Raw genomic sequence first — 18,775 nt, forward strand, 5'->3', positions numbered from 1 at the left:
AAAGGTTTCAGGAAAAAATTCTACATGTTAAATAATATGTTGCACAAAAAATATATAGTTGGCTTACAGTCATCACATAATTAAAATAACCATTGTTAGCACTTAAAAAATTTAACATTTTTTGGGATTAGAAAACATTTTTGAAATAAGAAATGATGAATATGCAAGAAATATTAATAAACAAAAAATTTCATTGAAAAGTGATTGGATAAAAAAAAACATAATTATCAGCTTATGCCACTTACTTTATTATTACTTATGTTTCCTTTACATCTTAATGTATAGTAAACATAAGTAATAATAATAACTAACACTAAAAATTATGGAAATGGTACAATATTTTTTATTTCTCTCATTTGAAAAATTTTGCATAGTTAGATCAAATGTGAAATATCTATGTCAGACAACTATATTGCAAATATTGCACAAATTGTTCAAAACATAAAACTGTAGAATTGCTTGTTCAGTACAGTAGAGCAAGGTTTTCCAACATGAATCTGCAACCCTTAACAAATTTTGAATATTTCTACAATATACAGGGTGTCCCAAAAGTCAGCATTCTCTCTGCAGAACAAGAATCAAAATTTGTAGTAGATAAAAGTGTCTAAAAATATATATACTGTATATTTGTGAGTTACACATGGTGACCATACGTCCCATATTTTACAGGACTGAATTATTTTTTCATAGTATTCGGCTATTTCGTCATTTAAGTAAAAATGTTAATTTTGCCGAACTTGCCAAAAAAAAACGCACTTTGAAAATTTTAAATCATAAATTCGTTATTTTACCGAATTACGGTTTTTTTTGTTTTTTTTCTCATTTGGTCATCCTAATTACACACAGAGCTTCAGAATGATGAAAAACATCCCCATTCAATTTTATTTTTTCTCCACCACCTTCATTTTCTGCACAATAGGACTGATTAGACTGTTACTTATACAGTTCAGAGCGGATTCCAAACTGCTTTTTTGTGTTTCTCACCAAGAGGTATGTATGCCAAGCGTTTGGTGTGCAGACTTTCCTCAATAACATTGTGCTGTTTGATCATCATATCGCTGACTTTGTAATAGTTCTTGTATCAGAAAAACACTGGCAAAGACAAAAGAAGGCATCAAACATCAGATATTTCTGAGCATCTTGTGGCGCAGTTCGCGAATATCTTATCAACTTGGCTACCATATTTCACTGTTATGTAAATAGTATTCCACAAATACCTGCAGTTTCTTAATCATGACAACTGATACACAAGTATCGCTGATTTTTCGTTTAAGTATTTACATTAAAATTCACGAAATGCAAGAAGCTGTCCAAAGAACTAGAAAATAGTAAAAAATGTTCGATGAAATCTGGGCCAGAACTAGAGGAGGCAAAGGGGCAACTGCCCTGGATGCCAAATTTTAGGGCCTGACAAATATCAGGAAAGAACAAAAATACCATTATAAAATCATCAGAATTTGAAGTGGAGGGGGGGGGGGGGGGGCCCAACAAAATCAAGTTTGCCCCTCTTCACAAAAATCTTATAGATAAATAAGTAATATTAACAACAAAATACAGAACAAAAGAAAAAATACTACTCACTGTACTTGGTCAGCTGGTTTGAGTGTGAATTTTGGCATACGCCATTCTCTTCCGAAATGTAAAACGAGTGGTCAAAGGAAGAGAAAGCATGAATTTGCCCCCCCCCCCACAGTCCAGAGGTGGATTTAACAGCAGGTGCACCAAGCATGTGCCTTGGACCCAGACTTCTGAAGGGCCCCACAAAATCCCAACTTTACACTTTTTCCAACTTACGGGGACCTAATATTTTCTTCTGCATCCGGGGTCTCAACCGACCTTAATCCGCTTCTGCCCCGGTCCAGTGTGCCAAACCAACACCAGCTATTATGAATCTAATACGAAGATTAAATTATTCAGATTTCAGCAAAAACTGAAATTATGGTCTCAGAGGAGCGAAAAATGCCAACTTGAGCATAAAACTTGAAGTGAAACGAAGGTTAGTTTTAGAAATTGGCCCCATATAGGTTTCTTTTTCTGGAACATGCTAAATTTTTTTTTGTCATGTGATGTTACATGACTAGCACTGATTGAATATTGAGAGCGATTATGTGTTATTGGGGAGTGGAATCTTGAAATGTTTGGTGAACTCACTGACATACAATGATGGTCACTCATGGGAAATTTCCCTTACACTTTTATTTATTTATCAAATAAATGTACAAGCATACATATACAAATAGAGACAACTTTTCATCCAAGGTGAACATGACTGTCACATACTGGATGATGGGTTATTGATTAAAAAAAAAAAAAGTACAATGTGTGAGGGGAGAAATACATATATATATAAACACTTTTACATAAACGCAAATATAAATGGGGAGAGAAATTGATAGTTAAATATCAAATAGATGGGTGAAGGGGGAAAAACAAAAAATTAATAGTAACATCATTGTGGCAACGCATGGTGGGTGCATTTTAAATATCAAATTTAGAGATAATAAATATGATTTGAATAATTGAGCTACTGTCAGAAAGGCAAAAAGTTTAAAATGTTGATAAATATAATGGGAGAAAATCAATTACTTTAATTAGTGTGAGGGGCGATTTCTTTAAAAAAACAAAGGACTAAAAGTGCACGGAGATATCATCGATAGACAATAAATATCTTTTGAGGTACTTCTTGTACACGTAAAGAGAGGAAACATTCCTAATTTCAATGGGCAGAGAGTTATAAAACTTAGGTATTAGGTAAGAGAAATGAATTTTTTTAATGTTTTTGTGAATAATTGGCAAAGAATATGTAGTGTTTCGCCTAGCAGAAGATCGAGTGGATATTAATGGTAAGGAGTATTGACGTTTAAAGAGAAGTAACAGGGATTTATAAAAATATAAGTATCAAAGTGGTAGAATTTCTATATTTTTTGAATAGAGTGATGGAAGGAGTATAATAGTCATTAAAAATTAGCCTTATAATTTTCTTTTGTAGTGATATAATAGGTTTTAAGTTAGTCAAATAGTCACTACCCCAAATAGGTAAACTGTATAATAAGTAAGAATGGAATAGTGAGTAGTAGAGGGTGAATAAAAAAGAGCGATTAACAAAATATTTTAGAAAAGAAAATTTATACATTGTAAATCTTAATTTTATTTGTAGATTATGAACATGAGATTTCCATTTCATGTCAGAGTCAATAAAAATACCCAAATATTTTATAGTATTCACTTATTCTAATTTATGACAGTTACAATCAGTGTTAATGTTACATACAGGTTTATGAATCATAAAGTCAATATTGAAGGCAGGAATGTTATGCAAAGAAAAGTTAATATATTTAGTTTTAGAGATATTAAGTTGAAGATCCAAGCATGAAACCAGTCTCTAATTTTTATCATGTCAGAATGGGGGGACTCCTCGGTTAACCCCTAAGAATTTACTGGACTTACATCTTACCCTCTGAGATCTGTTCGTCAGATATGACACTAAGAGATTTAGAGGGATGTCTCTATTCCACATGCCTCAAGCTTATATTGAAGGATTCCATGATTAACACTGTCAAAGGCTTTTCTTATGTCTAGGAATACAGCTATGGTTTTTCTAGATTTGTCAAGATTGTGTATTACATATTTACTAAAATTTAGTAAAGCAATTTCAGTGTTATGATTAGCAAGAAAGCCATGTTGATTAGGAGAAAAAAAATTAGTATGAGAGAGAAATGAAAGTATTCTTTTTTTTAGAACAGTTTCAAAAATCTTGGAAATAGAAGGTAAAATGGAAATAGGCCTATAATTATTAAATTATAATTATAGGCCTATTAATTATAAATTAATTATAAATAGGCCCAAATCATTACGATTTCCTGATTTGAAAATTGGGAAAACAGTGGCAGTTTTCAAAGAGTTAGGATAAACACAGTTTAGTATGAAGTTATTTATCAAATTAGTAAGTATTATAATTAAATGGTAAGGAAAACATTTAAGAATCAATGAATTAATTATATCATCACTAGAAGCCAAATGAGATAACCGATTTATAATAGAAATGATTTCTTCTGGGTAAGTTGGGGAGATGAAAAAAGATCTGTTAGAATAGGGGACATATTTTTTGTAGTTATCTGACGGTGAAATGGGTGATGAAACAATGTTTACAAAATGGTCGTTAAATTTATCAGGAAGCACTTGGGGTTCAATGTTATCAGGGAGGGGATTGCTATGATATTTAACAATTATGCTATCAATAAACTTCCATCGTTTGAAAGGAGTATCACATTTTGAAAACTGTTGAGAGAAGCAAAATTGTTTAGAAATTTTGATTTTGTATTTTAGGTAATGTGTGAGATTATAATATGCAGTACTAACCTCCTGATCATATGGAAATTTTTTAGTTTTAAAATATAGTTTCTGTTTTATTTTAATTAAATGTTTTATCTCTGATGTAATCCAAGTTTTATCAGTTCGTCTGGAAAGGTTAATATCATGATATGATGTATGGTTATTTATGATGGTTTCAAGTTTACAATAAATTCATCAAAAGCACCATCACTTTCAAAATTATTTATGCAAAGTGTATAATTCTGTAGATATAGCTTGAGTTGGGAATAATTAATGATTTTTTTTCTATAAACATTGAATTTTTGTACAGGACCAGAATTAATATTAGAATATGATAATTTACATAGAATCGGGTAATGATCGGTCAAATCCGTTTCCCAGACTACAGATTCAGAAAATAAAAGCCGTGAAGAATTTCTTATTAAAATATGATCAATGCATGACTTAGAGGAAGGTCTGGTGATTTGAGATATCATGGGTGAAAAACCATTGCTTGACAGAAGATCGAGATATTCATAATGATTAGTATTAATTTGATCCAATATGTTTATGTTAATATCACCAATAATAATTACATCACGGTTTTTTTATATTACCTAATAAAATTTCAAACTCCTGGAGAAAATCTGAAACAGTGAAGGCATGAGACCTATAAATACAGGTTATTAATAAATTAATTGAAGGTTCGAGTAGCTGAACAACGTCAGCAGTATTAATTTGTACTGGGTCAGTCAAGACAAATCGAAGGCAGGTTTTCAAGAAAATGCACACACCACCAGATTTATTATAGGATCTGCAGCATGAAAATTTCTGGAAGCCATTGATATTAAAAAGTTTTAGCTTCTCCTCACTCACCCATAACTCAGACAAGATTAATAAATCAATGTTATCAACAAAATCATCAATCAAAGCAATTGGTCGGCTGAAGTTGGTTTTCTGTGGTTCGCAACTTCGAGGCACAAATGCGAGCCGATCTCCCCATTAAAAAGTCTCGCCACAGAGAGCAACAGTCCTACAAACAGTACAAATATTCAGTCACTACACATCACTCACTTCACTTCTGAGATATAGATGGCAGCACTGAAAAATCATACACAACACTAGATACGCATTCAGACTGTTAGGTACACGCACTTACACTTCCGGCACAACTCACCAGGTAGTAAATTGCCTATGGCAATAGACCTGAGTTGTGCTCGGTTTGAAAACAAAAATCAAAGCAATCAAAAAAATCAAAATTAGCTCTAAGGCTATGAATATTAAAATGAATGATGTTAAGTTCAGTAATCGAGTTAACAGGATGATTGGTGACATTACATTTTCCTAAAAACTTTTCAAGTTCATGTGGGGTGCAGATACTATGACAGTTTAAATCCATAATATTATTTTATATGAGTTAATCAGTCAGAATACCTGTCTATAAATATAAAGTTCTAACTGAAAAAAAAATATGAAAACAAAACCAACATGCATATGCAAAAAAAAAAATTTCCAGTTTAAATCAAATTGAAATAGTCCACATTTTGCTCTAGTATATTCATTATCTTAATGAAAATACCAAACTTGTTGACTTAGTTGTAAAGTGTATTTAAATAATTATGTGCATTAACAGAGAGCATAAACTTTTGAGGAGACAATTGATTTGTCAATTAACCAAAAAAAAAAAAAATTCAATGCATATAAAAATAAAATATTAAGAAATATTATACAAATCCTCCAACAACTTTACTCGTATCGCTCTTGATTTCTCATGTTTTCTAAGATGGACTTTGCCATCACGGACCCAACAAAAGTGGAAATCATTCTCTGATTTGAATTTTTTGCATTCATACAACAGTTGTTTTGTATAAGGAGCGAAATGCTCATTTATGTAAACTTTATTAGGTTTTAAAACACTTGAAATCTTGGACGCGCATATTTTTTTCTCACGTGCAGCTCTCAAAACAATATCACGATTTTCCTTGGTGTTAAACTTGCAGATAATTGGTTTTATGCGATCCTTATGCATAGTTGGTACACGATGAAAAGCACTAATACAGTCCACCAGATTAGGAACTTCCAAAATTGCAGCAGAGAGTATTTCACATCAGTCAGATTTTCATTTGATGATTCTGGCAAACCGGTAATTTCTATGTTGCACTTGCGGGTGTATTGTTGGAGGTCAACAAGATTGATCTTGAGATAATCGAGTTCAGATTTCAGATCTCTATTTTCCATAGTCAATCGCTCTTGCTCTCGTTTACATTCTGCAATTTCAGCCCTTTGTTCTTCCATCTGTCTAATTATGGATTGTAGTGATTTCTCATGTTGTTCAATTTTTTCTGCTATGGACGATTTAATGGATATTGTATGATTCTCAATCAGACCAGAGATTGCCAGGAGGAGATTGTGACCTTCCGGGGTTAAATCACCCATAACATTTTTTGCAGTGTCAATCATATCTATACTCAGAATTCGATTGCTAATAATCGGATCCCATGCAGATGAACTATTTGTATTCTTGTTAAGAATAGATGGAGAGATGTTAGACGTAGTTGTGTCTTGACTCATAGTAGCAATTGGATCGAGACATGTAAATTCAGTATTTGTTGAAGCTGAGGCAGTCTGAAGGCAGGTTGAACATTTCCAATTAGTGACTGGTTTACGCAACTTTCTGACTGCGGGTTCAGCATAGCCAGCACAAAAAAAATGAAATTTTATTTCGCACTTATTGCAGGATATTTGATCATCAATACAGATGATGTTTTCATCACATCTCGGACAGCAACACAATTTTGATTTAGGCATGTTAAAACAAAATATAGCACCAAACTGTGTAAAAATTTAAAGCAAAATAAAAAAATAACTCAGAAATATAATCCAAGGAAAACAAAATTAAACTCTAAGATAACAATACAGAGAGACAAAAACTTTTCTTTCAACATTAACTAAAAGAATAATTGGAAGGGGAAAATGCAGTTTAATGTCAATGCCTTTCTTGAATTCTTCTCATGTAGTTCAAATGACCAGAGTCCCACACAGACAAGGATGGGAGCAAAAAAGAAGACAACAGGACATTTAAACAAGTTACAAAAACTTCAATTACTCAATGTTTTCCCTTTAACTTGATCTTAAAATGTTCGAAAAATTATCATTTCTATACATTCAATCTATGTAATCATTGAGGATTATAAAAATGTGTGACCATAATAGTTTTCATTGCATATTATCGCCTCAAAAGCTCTAAACTTGAGATGATTGACTAATTGACTGATTGTTGACAGAGATATGGTATCAAGCTTGCTACTAGTGACTTAGCCAGGGCAAGCATGCATTTTGGCATTCTTTTTAATGCTGAGGTTAAAGGGTGAAATTTGTGCCCCCTTTTGATCCAGTGCCCAGGTCACCAGATCCTCTAGTTAGAACCCCCAGTTGCGTCCCTGCCCAGAATAGTTTAAAAAACACCCCTTCAAAGCACTAAAGAGGCAATCAGCAATGTCGACAGCTTGTCGCGAAGGCCTTGACAAAGGTTGGTAACGCCTCCTGAGAATTGTGATACATGATTTGAGAAACACTCTGAGGAAGTATTTTGATTCTTTTCTTTTAGAAAACTTTTAAAGAGCTGGACTCTATGCATTATCTGCTATGGGATATAAAACAAAAAAAAGACTTTTTTAAAAAGTGAAAAATTGCAATTTTTCTTTCAAATCTTCAGAATATAACATAATATAACAATATTCAAGATTTAAGCAACGGTGATGAGATGCAAATTACAGTTATTTAAGTAATTTATAATATGATTTTAAAAAATTTAATGTTGTGGGTAATATTACTCAAGAATGGCTATTATATAGCAAACAAAATGCAATTAAAACCATTGAATTTTTATGATATTCTCTTTAAAGGGAAGGAAATTTTCAGAGAAGTTTCAGTTGTATGATTTCTGTCTTTATATGATGTTTTGATGTGGTTTCTTGAACGTTTTATAAACGTGGCTCCATTTCATGGCAAAGAATCTGTAGAATGGGAAAATAAGCTCAGACAAGTTAGAAAGCAAGCTTTTCTCTGTCTTAGGATTGCTATTTAAGGACTTGCTATTCAGAAATGCAATAAGAATCTGAAATCATGACGCTTAATTGGCGATCATAAAAGGAAGAGAGATGGGGGGTGGGGGGGAGGCACAGAAAGAACAATTCAAAATTTTGGCATTCTTGGAGGAAGACCCTCATAAGATCTGCATGTAGGTCTTGAGTTTCTGGAGTACCAATTCCCAGGAAGTCTTCCTGACTCTGTTGTCTGTAGGACTTGTGCGTGAGAATGGAAAGAAAGAAAGGAGCCAACGTTAATATTGTTTGTCTCCTACTGGTCGATTATCACAAATTTTTTTAGACTACATGTTCTCAAAAAATAAAATAAAATAAAAAATTGCTTCAGGTGAAACAGTAACAAGAAAATTTTTGAAGCTGTTAGGGTCCCAGGATTTTTGGGGTTCTGTCACTTTCGATTCTGCAGAACCCCAAAAATGCTCTCATGGAACTCTAGGGAGGAACAGCAGTTGGAAAACCCTGCAGTAGAGCCTCAAAAAACTGATCCCCACAGTTCAATTTTCTGGATAATCTGAGGCACTGAAAATTTTTGCATTTCCTTTTTGAGACCCTCTTTCTCTTGGTTTTTTCCCTCCAAGAACGCAACTTCTTTATTTTTTTTCAGGAATACTATGTAGTATGTACGTATTGTACAGTAATTTGAGTTTGAAAGGGACTAGGCCGTCCCCAGCCCTATAATGGGAAACTGGGTAACGAAATATCAGACTCCCTTGAATGGAGGTGGACCATTTTAACTTTTGGGGGGGGGGGGTCGTTGAGAAAGAGGAGCAAGTTTGATCATTTTCTTTGTAATGGCAGACAATAGCATTGTCCCCTAATTGCTTATGTAAAATCATTGGAAAGGCAATGAAAGATCTCAGCATCGTTCACCATCAATCCCATCCCCAACTCATCTCAACTACTCTTTCATCTTTGTGTCCTTTTCAAATTCTTCATTTTTTGAAACACATCGAATGACATCTATATCTTATTCAAGAATTAAAAATACATCAATTACGCTAGTACTGTTTTTTATAAAGTAAAACCAACATTTAAAGCATTTTTTATTGTTTTTTGGATAATTTGAGTATTTCTATAATCTGAGGTAACCTCTGTCCCATCCACCTCAGATTATCGAGACTCTACTGTAATTTTCTTCATCACATAAATTGTCCTTTTTAAACTCACAGCAGTGAGCTCTAATACCATGATGATGATATCCGTCATGGTTGACTTTGGATGACTAGAGAAGCTTCTCATTAAATATAGTTGCAAAGGAAAGATCCTTATTTGTTTCAACCACTTCATTTGAGGGCATATTATTTCTGATCTGGTGTTTGCCATCACATTATTTATGACACGAGAAGCACTTTCTATATGATTACAGTAGTGGAAACACATTGAGATACTCAGTGGCAGTTGTCTAGCAAAAGGTCATTGCAATACAAAAGAACAGCAGCAACATATGAAAGTAAGCAGCAATTTCAAAGAAGCTATGAAGATGGGGTCAAGTAACATTGAAAAGAAGAATTTTGAAGAATTTTATTTTTGCAAAAATATACAGGACATATAAAGAAAATTTGTAAGAAAAGTATCAATCAGAAAAGTAATTATCTAGGTAAATCATCTAGGTTCATCCTGGAACTGAAATGAAAATGATGTGAGTTCACAGCTCAGAAATAAAATATTATACTTCTGCTTCACATATGGTTTTTTTTAAAATGAATAATATGTGATCATCATGTATTCCCAAGAGATCTTTACAATCTGTCCAGGGAATTTGTTAGTGTTAGTAGAAATCCATGCCCGAACCGGGATTCAACCCAGATTTGGATTGTGTATTCTGGGGCTATGTGTCACTTTAGATCAGTCACACAAACATTGCATTGAATCCACTAATGGTGACTAATAATCACTACCATAGTTCATGTACTCTACTAAGGTACAGGTAATATGGGTAATTGAAAAACCTGAACAGAAATGCTACTAAAGAATTACTTTTAAACATGCTCCCAATGTATGCTCTTATTTTGTATGCTCCCAATGTCATTAGTAATCGGATGTCTGTTCATCAGCTAACTTTGCATTGTGCTTCAATGAACTTTCACTGTGTTTATTGTGAAATTTTCATAAAGATTGAAAACAAATTGGGGCATCACAGACTTCAAGGGGAATCTGCCCAGATTACAGTTGGGTCAGTTATGCAAAGTAAATACAGTGACTGGACATAAAGAAAGTTGCATGCACACATGGCCTCAAAAAATGAGTCATAGAGATCTAGAAACCTACAAGAAAATGCGTGCGGAAGGACTTGTTCACAATCTGAAACTTGCTGACTTTAGTACCAATGTAACTGGCAGCATGAACATGAAAACAAAATTTTTGAGACTTAGAGAGAAATGCTATTTTTTTAGCAACAGCATTACAGTGCATCAAAGAAAGAGACTTTCTGTATTTTAATGCTGAGATGAAATCAGAATTAATGTCTAGATGGTCTTTTTCTTTGTAATCTTTTGTTACATTTTTAAAACTATGAAAAAGAAATTGTGTTTGATTTTTTTCCCTTCCCTTCTCTTTGTCTAATTCAAGTAGGTATAAAATATAAAATAGGGGAAAAAAACAAGATGAGGGTGTGTAAAAATGGAATAATTTTTACTATACAGGGTTGCAGTATCATGCCAGTGTTGCACTTAGATGAAAGGATAAAACACTTTGACTGTTACAGCTAAAAATCCCCTCTGCATAAGAAGTGTTATCTTACACTGATATGTGCAGGTGGTTGCAAATGATCACATGACATTATGATAAAAGACAGAAGCCTTTTGTTGTTGAACCCATAGCCTCCACAATGGTAGGGATGACAGGGACCAACCCTTTGGGCTCTTGAGATGATTCTTATAATTTTTTTACACTATAAATTTACTATAAAAGGGCCCCGCCAAAAATCCCAGTCTAAAGTATTATCCCAGGAACTTTTGGAGATTAGAGATCTACGTTCAGCAGAACCAATCCATACATCACCCTTGAATTTACAATCAACGGTCTTACATCTCATACAAGACAGAGCCTAGGCCACATCTGGTTACTACAGTCAATTCATCATCAATAGCTTGTTGGAGGCACTGTTTACATCGGCACAATTGGTTGCAATGGAAGGTTGTATGGTGAATATGAACTTGCTTGGTAAATATTTTTTCCCTCGTAGGGAAAGTTTTTGGTGGATTTATGGGGGTTCATCCCTCTTTTACGATAATTTTTTGCATGGAAAATTGAGAAAGCTAGTGCTACATAAATTGGTTTCAGCAGTTTTTCCCTATTGCTGGTAAAATATTGGCTTTTTTATTTCCCTTGTAAATGGAGCTTGAAATATAGTATGTAGAGCTTATAAAATTGTATAAATTCAATTCATTCTACCATCTCAAATTCAGGAGCTTCACATTTCAAACTTCTAATAAATCATTCACAAAGTTTCTTTTGCTGCTGGAGGTAAGGTTTCGTTTTTCATCCTTCTAAAGAAAACATCCTGTCACTATCTTAACCATGCTAAATTCAACTCAATACAATTGATTTTGTTGTAGGCCATTGTGGAAATAATTAATCTCATAAAGCAAGGGATATCAGTATTATTCTCTTTTTATTACCCACAACTTCAATCTATGGCTATAGAGGCAATTTACTGTTGTTTTATTTGCACACAAGCTGTTTTTGTAATGCCTGGTAGACGAATACTAACAGTGTACATGTACATATGTGTCACGTATTTGTGCTATGTATTTAATAGGTAATACTAGTAAAAAGAAATACGACAAGCATGTTGGGGTAAATCGAGAAGCTATCCATACTTAGAATAAGACCACCATAATATTCTTTATGGGCATTGTATAATATTTTATCATGTGTATATATTGTTTATAATTTTTGTGATTGTATTTTTAATTGGGTTGCTGTAATTTTGAAATATATGACATCCATATTTGTTATGGCATCTTTTTCTCAGCCACCTCGTTGGGCATTTTGCCTGTTGTGGCATTGTATTTGTATTTATTTGTATTATGTTTAAAATTAAAAGTGAAATTAGCAAAAAAAAAAAAGAAGTGTAATGAATATATTTTTTTTACATTATAAATCTGCTGTCCACTCTGAAGCCTTTTTAATAGAGAAATAACTCATATTTGCCCTGAAATTTGAAACCACAGAAAACCCAACTTCAGTTGATCATCCCTCTCAGCTGTGGGGATTGTGAACCGGAGGTTTTCACTATATAAAGACATTACCATTCCTGTTCAAGTATCAAGTGGTAAAACAAAATTATCATCATAAAACAAAATTTTTATTATTACACTAAGTTAAAAAAAAAAATGCTTGCAAATAGCACTGACACATTCAAACTGTGTAATTATATGAGAACCAATTTATTACCCATGCTCTAGAGGAATCTGAATTTCTCGTTCATCAGGAATCACTCGTCTTCGTTTTCCACTGAATTCTAAAAAACAACAGCAAAAAAGTAAGTTGACAATGCATAATTTAATTGTTTGCATACTTAAAAGTTCACAACAGCATGAGTCATTTTGTATCAAATGCACATCATTTGCCATGAACAATATAATTTTATCATATTTTTGTATTATTGGAGTAGGGCAGGTTCTTCAATCTTTTTGGAACATTGTCACTGTCTATGACCAGCATTAGAAGAAAAACAACCATATCCCTAGTAGGAATTCCCTACCTGACACTACAACTCAAATATTTTCACTCAAGGCTAACATGAGGCTATTTCTTGAATGGCACTTGAGTATAGGAGGTTTGATCAATACTTCATGAGTTCATAATCAGTCACAACCACTGCACATTCTTGGTGCTTGCATTTAACTACTTCAAGATGTTTTGTATGCATTGATTGCATTATTAGTAAATAACTGATTTTTTTTTTGCACCATAGTCATTTCACATAAGAATTAATAAGATTAGACCTTCAGTTTAAGCTACTTTTGAATGGCATTACTTCTATGCCTCTGGTCTCTTTATTTATAGACATGATACCCACTTGGTGTAGGAACTTCTTGCTGTAGCAATAGGCTGTATGGTCACCTTGGAACTATAATTTTTCCACAAGTAAAAGTAATACCTGTGCCAAAAAAGAATCTGATGAAAACTAAGAGGATTCTGAACTTATCAAGCCTATGAATATCTGTTGGTAAAATAGACAAATGCCCTACTGACCTGAACTATTGAACCCTAGTAGAAAACTAATTAGTAAATTTAGATCAGACCTTGTATAGTAGTCACCTAATGACCACTCAGACTTATGACAAATTTGATTTCATCATTATTTACCATTAAATATCTGTAAAATAGGCAAATGAACCAAAACACATACATATAAAAATAGGGGTGGGCATCAATAAACTTTTTTTACAGGTTAATCAAAAACATTTTGTTAATCATTTAGTAAAAAATTTAAAATATAATTTAAAATTTAAAACATAAAAAATTAATTTTTTTAAATTTCAACATAGCCATTTGGAAATTGTAAAAAAATATAGAAACAAATTAAGAAATTAAAGCTGCTTGTTGGGAGCAATTCAATATACTAAGCTATCTATTACATTTTGGCATTTTTTTCAGGTGAATCCTGCCGGTCACTGATTTCAAAACACCTTTCAATCTTGATACTACAAGTTGCTTCCCTTGTGACCTGTAGGAAAACCTCTTAAAGATTGTAATAGAATTTGGGGGGGGGGATGCTTCCTTGATACAAAAACTGCTATTTGCAGGGGAGACAATAAAGTTTTTGTCTTGTCTTATAATTATCAATAATAGTTATAAGACAAGATAATTTTAACTTTACGTAGAAAATTCCACACTAACAATGTATCTTTCACAATTTTGTTTGTTGAATGGATAGCCCATGAGTGGATAATCTTGGATATGTATCTATTACTAGAAAATTATATATATATGTATATGTGTGTGTGTGTTTGCGCGTGTAGAAATATGTACATTATGAAAATTTAATTTTTGTCAAAACTCACCAATACCAGCACCATAGGCAGCTGTAATATACAGTGTAGTACACTTGACACAAAAAGTTGAGAATGCTTACACAGTGCTGGATGACATGGAATTACGATCGAAGTCATCGAACATCGAAATACAGGGAATGCCAGAAGACAAGGGGGAGAACCTCCAAAATTTAGTTACTAAAATCGGGTCCCTACTAGAGGTATATCACTGTGAAGAAATCGTTAAGATGCATCGTGTAAATTCGATCAACAAGAGTAAAGCTCGTCCTGTCATTGTGAAATTTCATGACTCTTCGATCAGAGATAAATGGATTCAAGCCGCGAAAACTCGTAAGGGTTTGTTGGCTAGTGAACTAGACGATAAGTACCCTTCGACTACGCTGTTTGTGAACGAACATCTTACAAAAAACTTAAAGAATCTGTTTTATGAAGTGAGACAATTTAAAAAAGCCAATTCATACAACTACGCTTGGATTAGGAATGGGAAAATACTATTGCGAAAAGGTGACGGTGATAGAGTACATCACATTAGAAATATCAAAGATCTGGACAAAATAAACATTAAAAGCAGTGAATCATCAAGTGAATGAATACGAAGTAGGTCCGACGTCACCTTATCTTGACTCAATTGATATTATAAATGAATTTTCAAATGAAAGTAAAATTAATATTATACATGTAAATGTCAGAAGTATGCGTGAAAATTTCAATCAATTGATGATATATTTAAAAAAAATAAATTACTCATTCGACTATATCTTATTAAGTGAAATTTGGATAAAAAATGATGAAATAGATTTATATCAAATACCCGGGTATTATATTATTTGTGAGACAAGAACTAGGAATAAATCCGGAGGAGTAATAGCATACATAAAAAATGTTCATGCTGCACAAAAAATCGATTTGCATATGACTACAGCAGAAATAACTTGTTCATATGATTCTAATCTCGAGTTGTGTATAATACTGATTTATAGAGCACATGATTTCCAACCAATGCAATTCGTAATCGAATTTGAATCCATTATTAGCAATATAAAATATCAAAATGTAATTTGTATGGGAGATTTCAATATTGATATCTTAAAAATAAACTATGAAACGGAGGAATTAACAGGCATGATGGCGAAAAATGGATTTTTGTCTTATACTAATACGCCTACCCGATCAACATCGTGCATCGATCATATATATATAAGAAATGCAAAATTAAACTGGCAGTATGAAACTGCAATAGCCAAAATTCATATAACTGATCACTGGCCATTACTTTTAAATGGTTATAATGCTGAAAAAACAAAAATTACAAAATCTGAAACTCATGAGCAGAACAACATTGATAGGGTTGATTATTTAAGCTTTGAGACCTGCATAAAAAATTATAAAGTGAATGAAAATGTTTTCTCGGAGAAAAATGTGAATATATTATACGAAATATTTATTGATATCATCTACAAACACCGTTGTTTCTGGATGAAAAGTATTAAAAATAATAAAAATGGAAAGAAAAATGAATGGATAACGGTTGAACTAAAAAAAATGATTGATATTAAAGAGAAATTATATAAAAAATTCAAGCGAAACGCACATAATCAAGAAGCCAGGTTAGAATACAAAAATTATGAAAAAATGCTCAAAAAAAAGATTAGATATACCAAAGAGGAATATTTTTACAATAAATTTAATGCTTGTGGAAACGATACAAAAAAGCAATGGAAAATCATTAACAACCTAATAAATAAAAATGAGAAAATAATAAAGATACCCACTGATGAAGATCTCGGTATTGTGGTAGAAAAAATGAATGACTATTTTATTAATGTAGTCAGCAATGAATCAAATGAGACAGATACTGATAACGATCATTGTCCAATTCAAATGTCTTATAACCAAATTAATTCTATGGTTTTTCATCCAGTGGAAGAAAAATATGTTAAATAAATAGTTATGAAATCAAATAATAACAAAGCAATTGGATACGATGGCATTAATGCTAGAATGCTAAAAATAGTCTGTAAACATCATCTGCGGTTCATAACACATATAATCAATACTTCAATTACTGAAGGTACTTTTATTGAAAAACTTAAATATGCCATTGTTAGACCTATTCACAAAACTGGAAATATTAATAATTATAATAATTATCGCCCAATATCAATACTTCCAATTATGTCTAAAGTCATAGAACGGGTTATGAAAATGAAAATTATGGATTTCCTCAACTCTAACTCTTACTTTGCAAAAAACCAATTTGGATTTCTTGAAAATAAAAACACAGAAATGGCAGTTCTAAAACTCACTGAATACATTTACAAGAATGTCAATAACAATAAAAAAACCCTTGCTGTTTTTTTGGATTTACGTAAAGCATTTGACAGCGTTGACCATAAAATACTTCTGGACAAAATTAATAAGGCTGGTATAAGAGGAAAAATACACGACTGGTTTAAAAGCTACTTAACGAACAGAAAACAGGCAATTAAAATTAAAAATGAAATAGGATCTTTTAAGCAAATAGTAAGCGGTGTCCCACAAGGATCGGTACTCGGAGCGATACTCTTTTTGATTTATGTAAATGATATACAACACCTACAAATGAATGGAAATATTATTAGTTATGCAGATGACACAGTGCTCTTCATTTCCGATAATGATAACCTAACCCTTAAATATAAAGCTGAAAATGATATGACAATAATTTCACAATGGCTAAAATATAATAAATTGACCCTTAATTTAAATAAAACTAAATTTATGCATTTTCAATTATATAATAACAGAAATATAGAACCAATAACAATACAATATCATGTAGGTCATTGCTCACGCAATGAGTGTCGCTGTACTGAAATTAAGGAGTCCGATGAAATAAACTATCTTGGAATCGTTTTTAATAAAAACCTTAAATGGAAAACTCAAGCGGTGACAGTAAGCAATAAACTAAAATACATCAATACCAGGATTTACTGCTTGAAAAATATTATATCCCCTAAATTTCTTCGTACTATTTACTTCGCATGGATTTTACCAGTCATACAATATGGTATATCGGTATGGGGCGGTGATTATGACTCAAATATAAATATAATAAGAAACACTCTGAGAAAAGTTGTGAATAATATATCTGAAAAAATAAATATAATCCAAGACTGTCACAATGATTATAGATTTAACATCAATAAACTCTATCTTTACAAAATATTATTCTTTATTCAGAAAAATCCCGATTGGTTCAGAATTAAACACCAGCAGAGACAAACAAGACAACACGGAATTCAGTACGCCATAATTAAACCAAACAAAACCATAATACAAAAACAATTCATATACATAGCACCTAAAGAATATAATAGATTGAATAACGAAATAAAGGCGGAAAAATCACTGCACAAATTCAGAAAACTACTCATAAACAAAATCAACACAATTGAATATTAATCCCATATACATGCATCTTTTTTTCTCTCTTTACGAATGTAATATGAGGACAATATTATATTTTAATTATATACACCATTGGTCTGTTGTCAACCCCAATATATACTACACTATCAATATGCCCTGGACGGATTATGTAATCCCTTGGGCTAATATATAAATGGTAATATATATGTTTTTTTTTTGTTGTTTTTTTTGTATATTGCGTCTGTATTATATGTTGTAATATGTGTGTGTGTAATAAATTTCAAATTTCAAATTTCAAGACAAGATAATTTTAACTTTACGTAGAAAATTCCACACTAACAATGTATCTTTCACAATTTTGTTTGTTGAATGGATAGCCCATGAGTGGATAATCTTGGATATGTATCTATTACTAGAAAATTATATATATATGTATATGTGTGTGTGTGTTTGCGCGTGTAGAAATATGTACATTATGAAAATTTAATTTTTGTCAAAACTCACCAATACCAGCACCATAGGCAGCTGTAATATACAGTGTAGTGAAAAAACATTATAAAAGTTCCATATTTTAAATGAAAAACTTCAAGCAAATTAATTATGTGAACTGGAAAGAGAAAGCAAAAAATATAAACACTGAAAATTTCAAAAAGAAAAAAAATCGAAGAATTCGATTCGAAAATGAAAAATTCAAATAGGAATTCAAAAATGAAAAATTCAAAAATGAAAAATTCAAAAATGAAAAATTCACATAGGAATTCAAAAATGAAAAATTCAAATAGGAATTCAAAAATGAAAAATTAAAATAGGAATTCAAAAATGAAAAATTAAAATAGGAATTCAAAAATGAAAAAAGTCATAGCCAATGCCGAGGGCTCTCATCAGGGGGGAACACCCTGACATTGGCTTAACACAGAACGTTTCTGAGAGCATTTCTTGGCC

The 18,775-nt window shown here is 32.1% G+C and overlaps 1 protein-coding gene across 7 annotated transcripts in view; it reads right to left on the reverse strand.

The window, feature by feature from the left end:
- LOC149072557 (bromodomain adjacent to zinc finger domain protein 2B-like) overlaps nucleotides 1-18,775 on the reverse strand; it is a 339,679-nt gene that overhangs the window by 155,748 nt on the left and 165,156 nt on the right. For all 7 annotated transcript variants that reach the window (XM_089247421.1, XM_089247420.1, XM_089247419.1 and 4 more), the window contains one exon: nucleotides 12,816-12,882. In XM_089247421.1, coding sequence (XP_089103547.1) covers nucleotides 12,816-12,882 — 67 coding nt within the window. The remainder of the gene's footprint in view (nucleotides 1-12,815; nucleotides 12,883-18,775) is intronic.

The sequence above is a fragment of the Pholcus phalangioides genome, unplaced genomic scaffold (assembly GCF_987345545.1).
Source record: "Pholcus phalangioides strain wild (caught in Gottingen) unplaced genomic scaffold, Ppha-v1.0 ptg000017l_1, whole genome shotgun sequence".
Lineage (NCBI taxonomy): Eukaryota > Metazoa > Arthropoda > Arachnida > Araneae > Pholcidae > Pholcus > Pholcus phalangioides.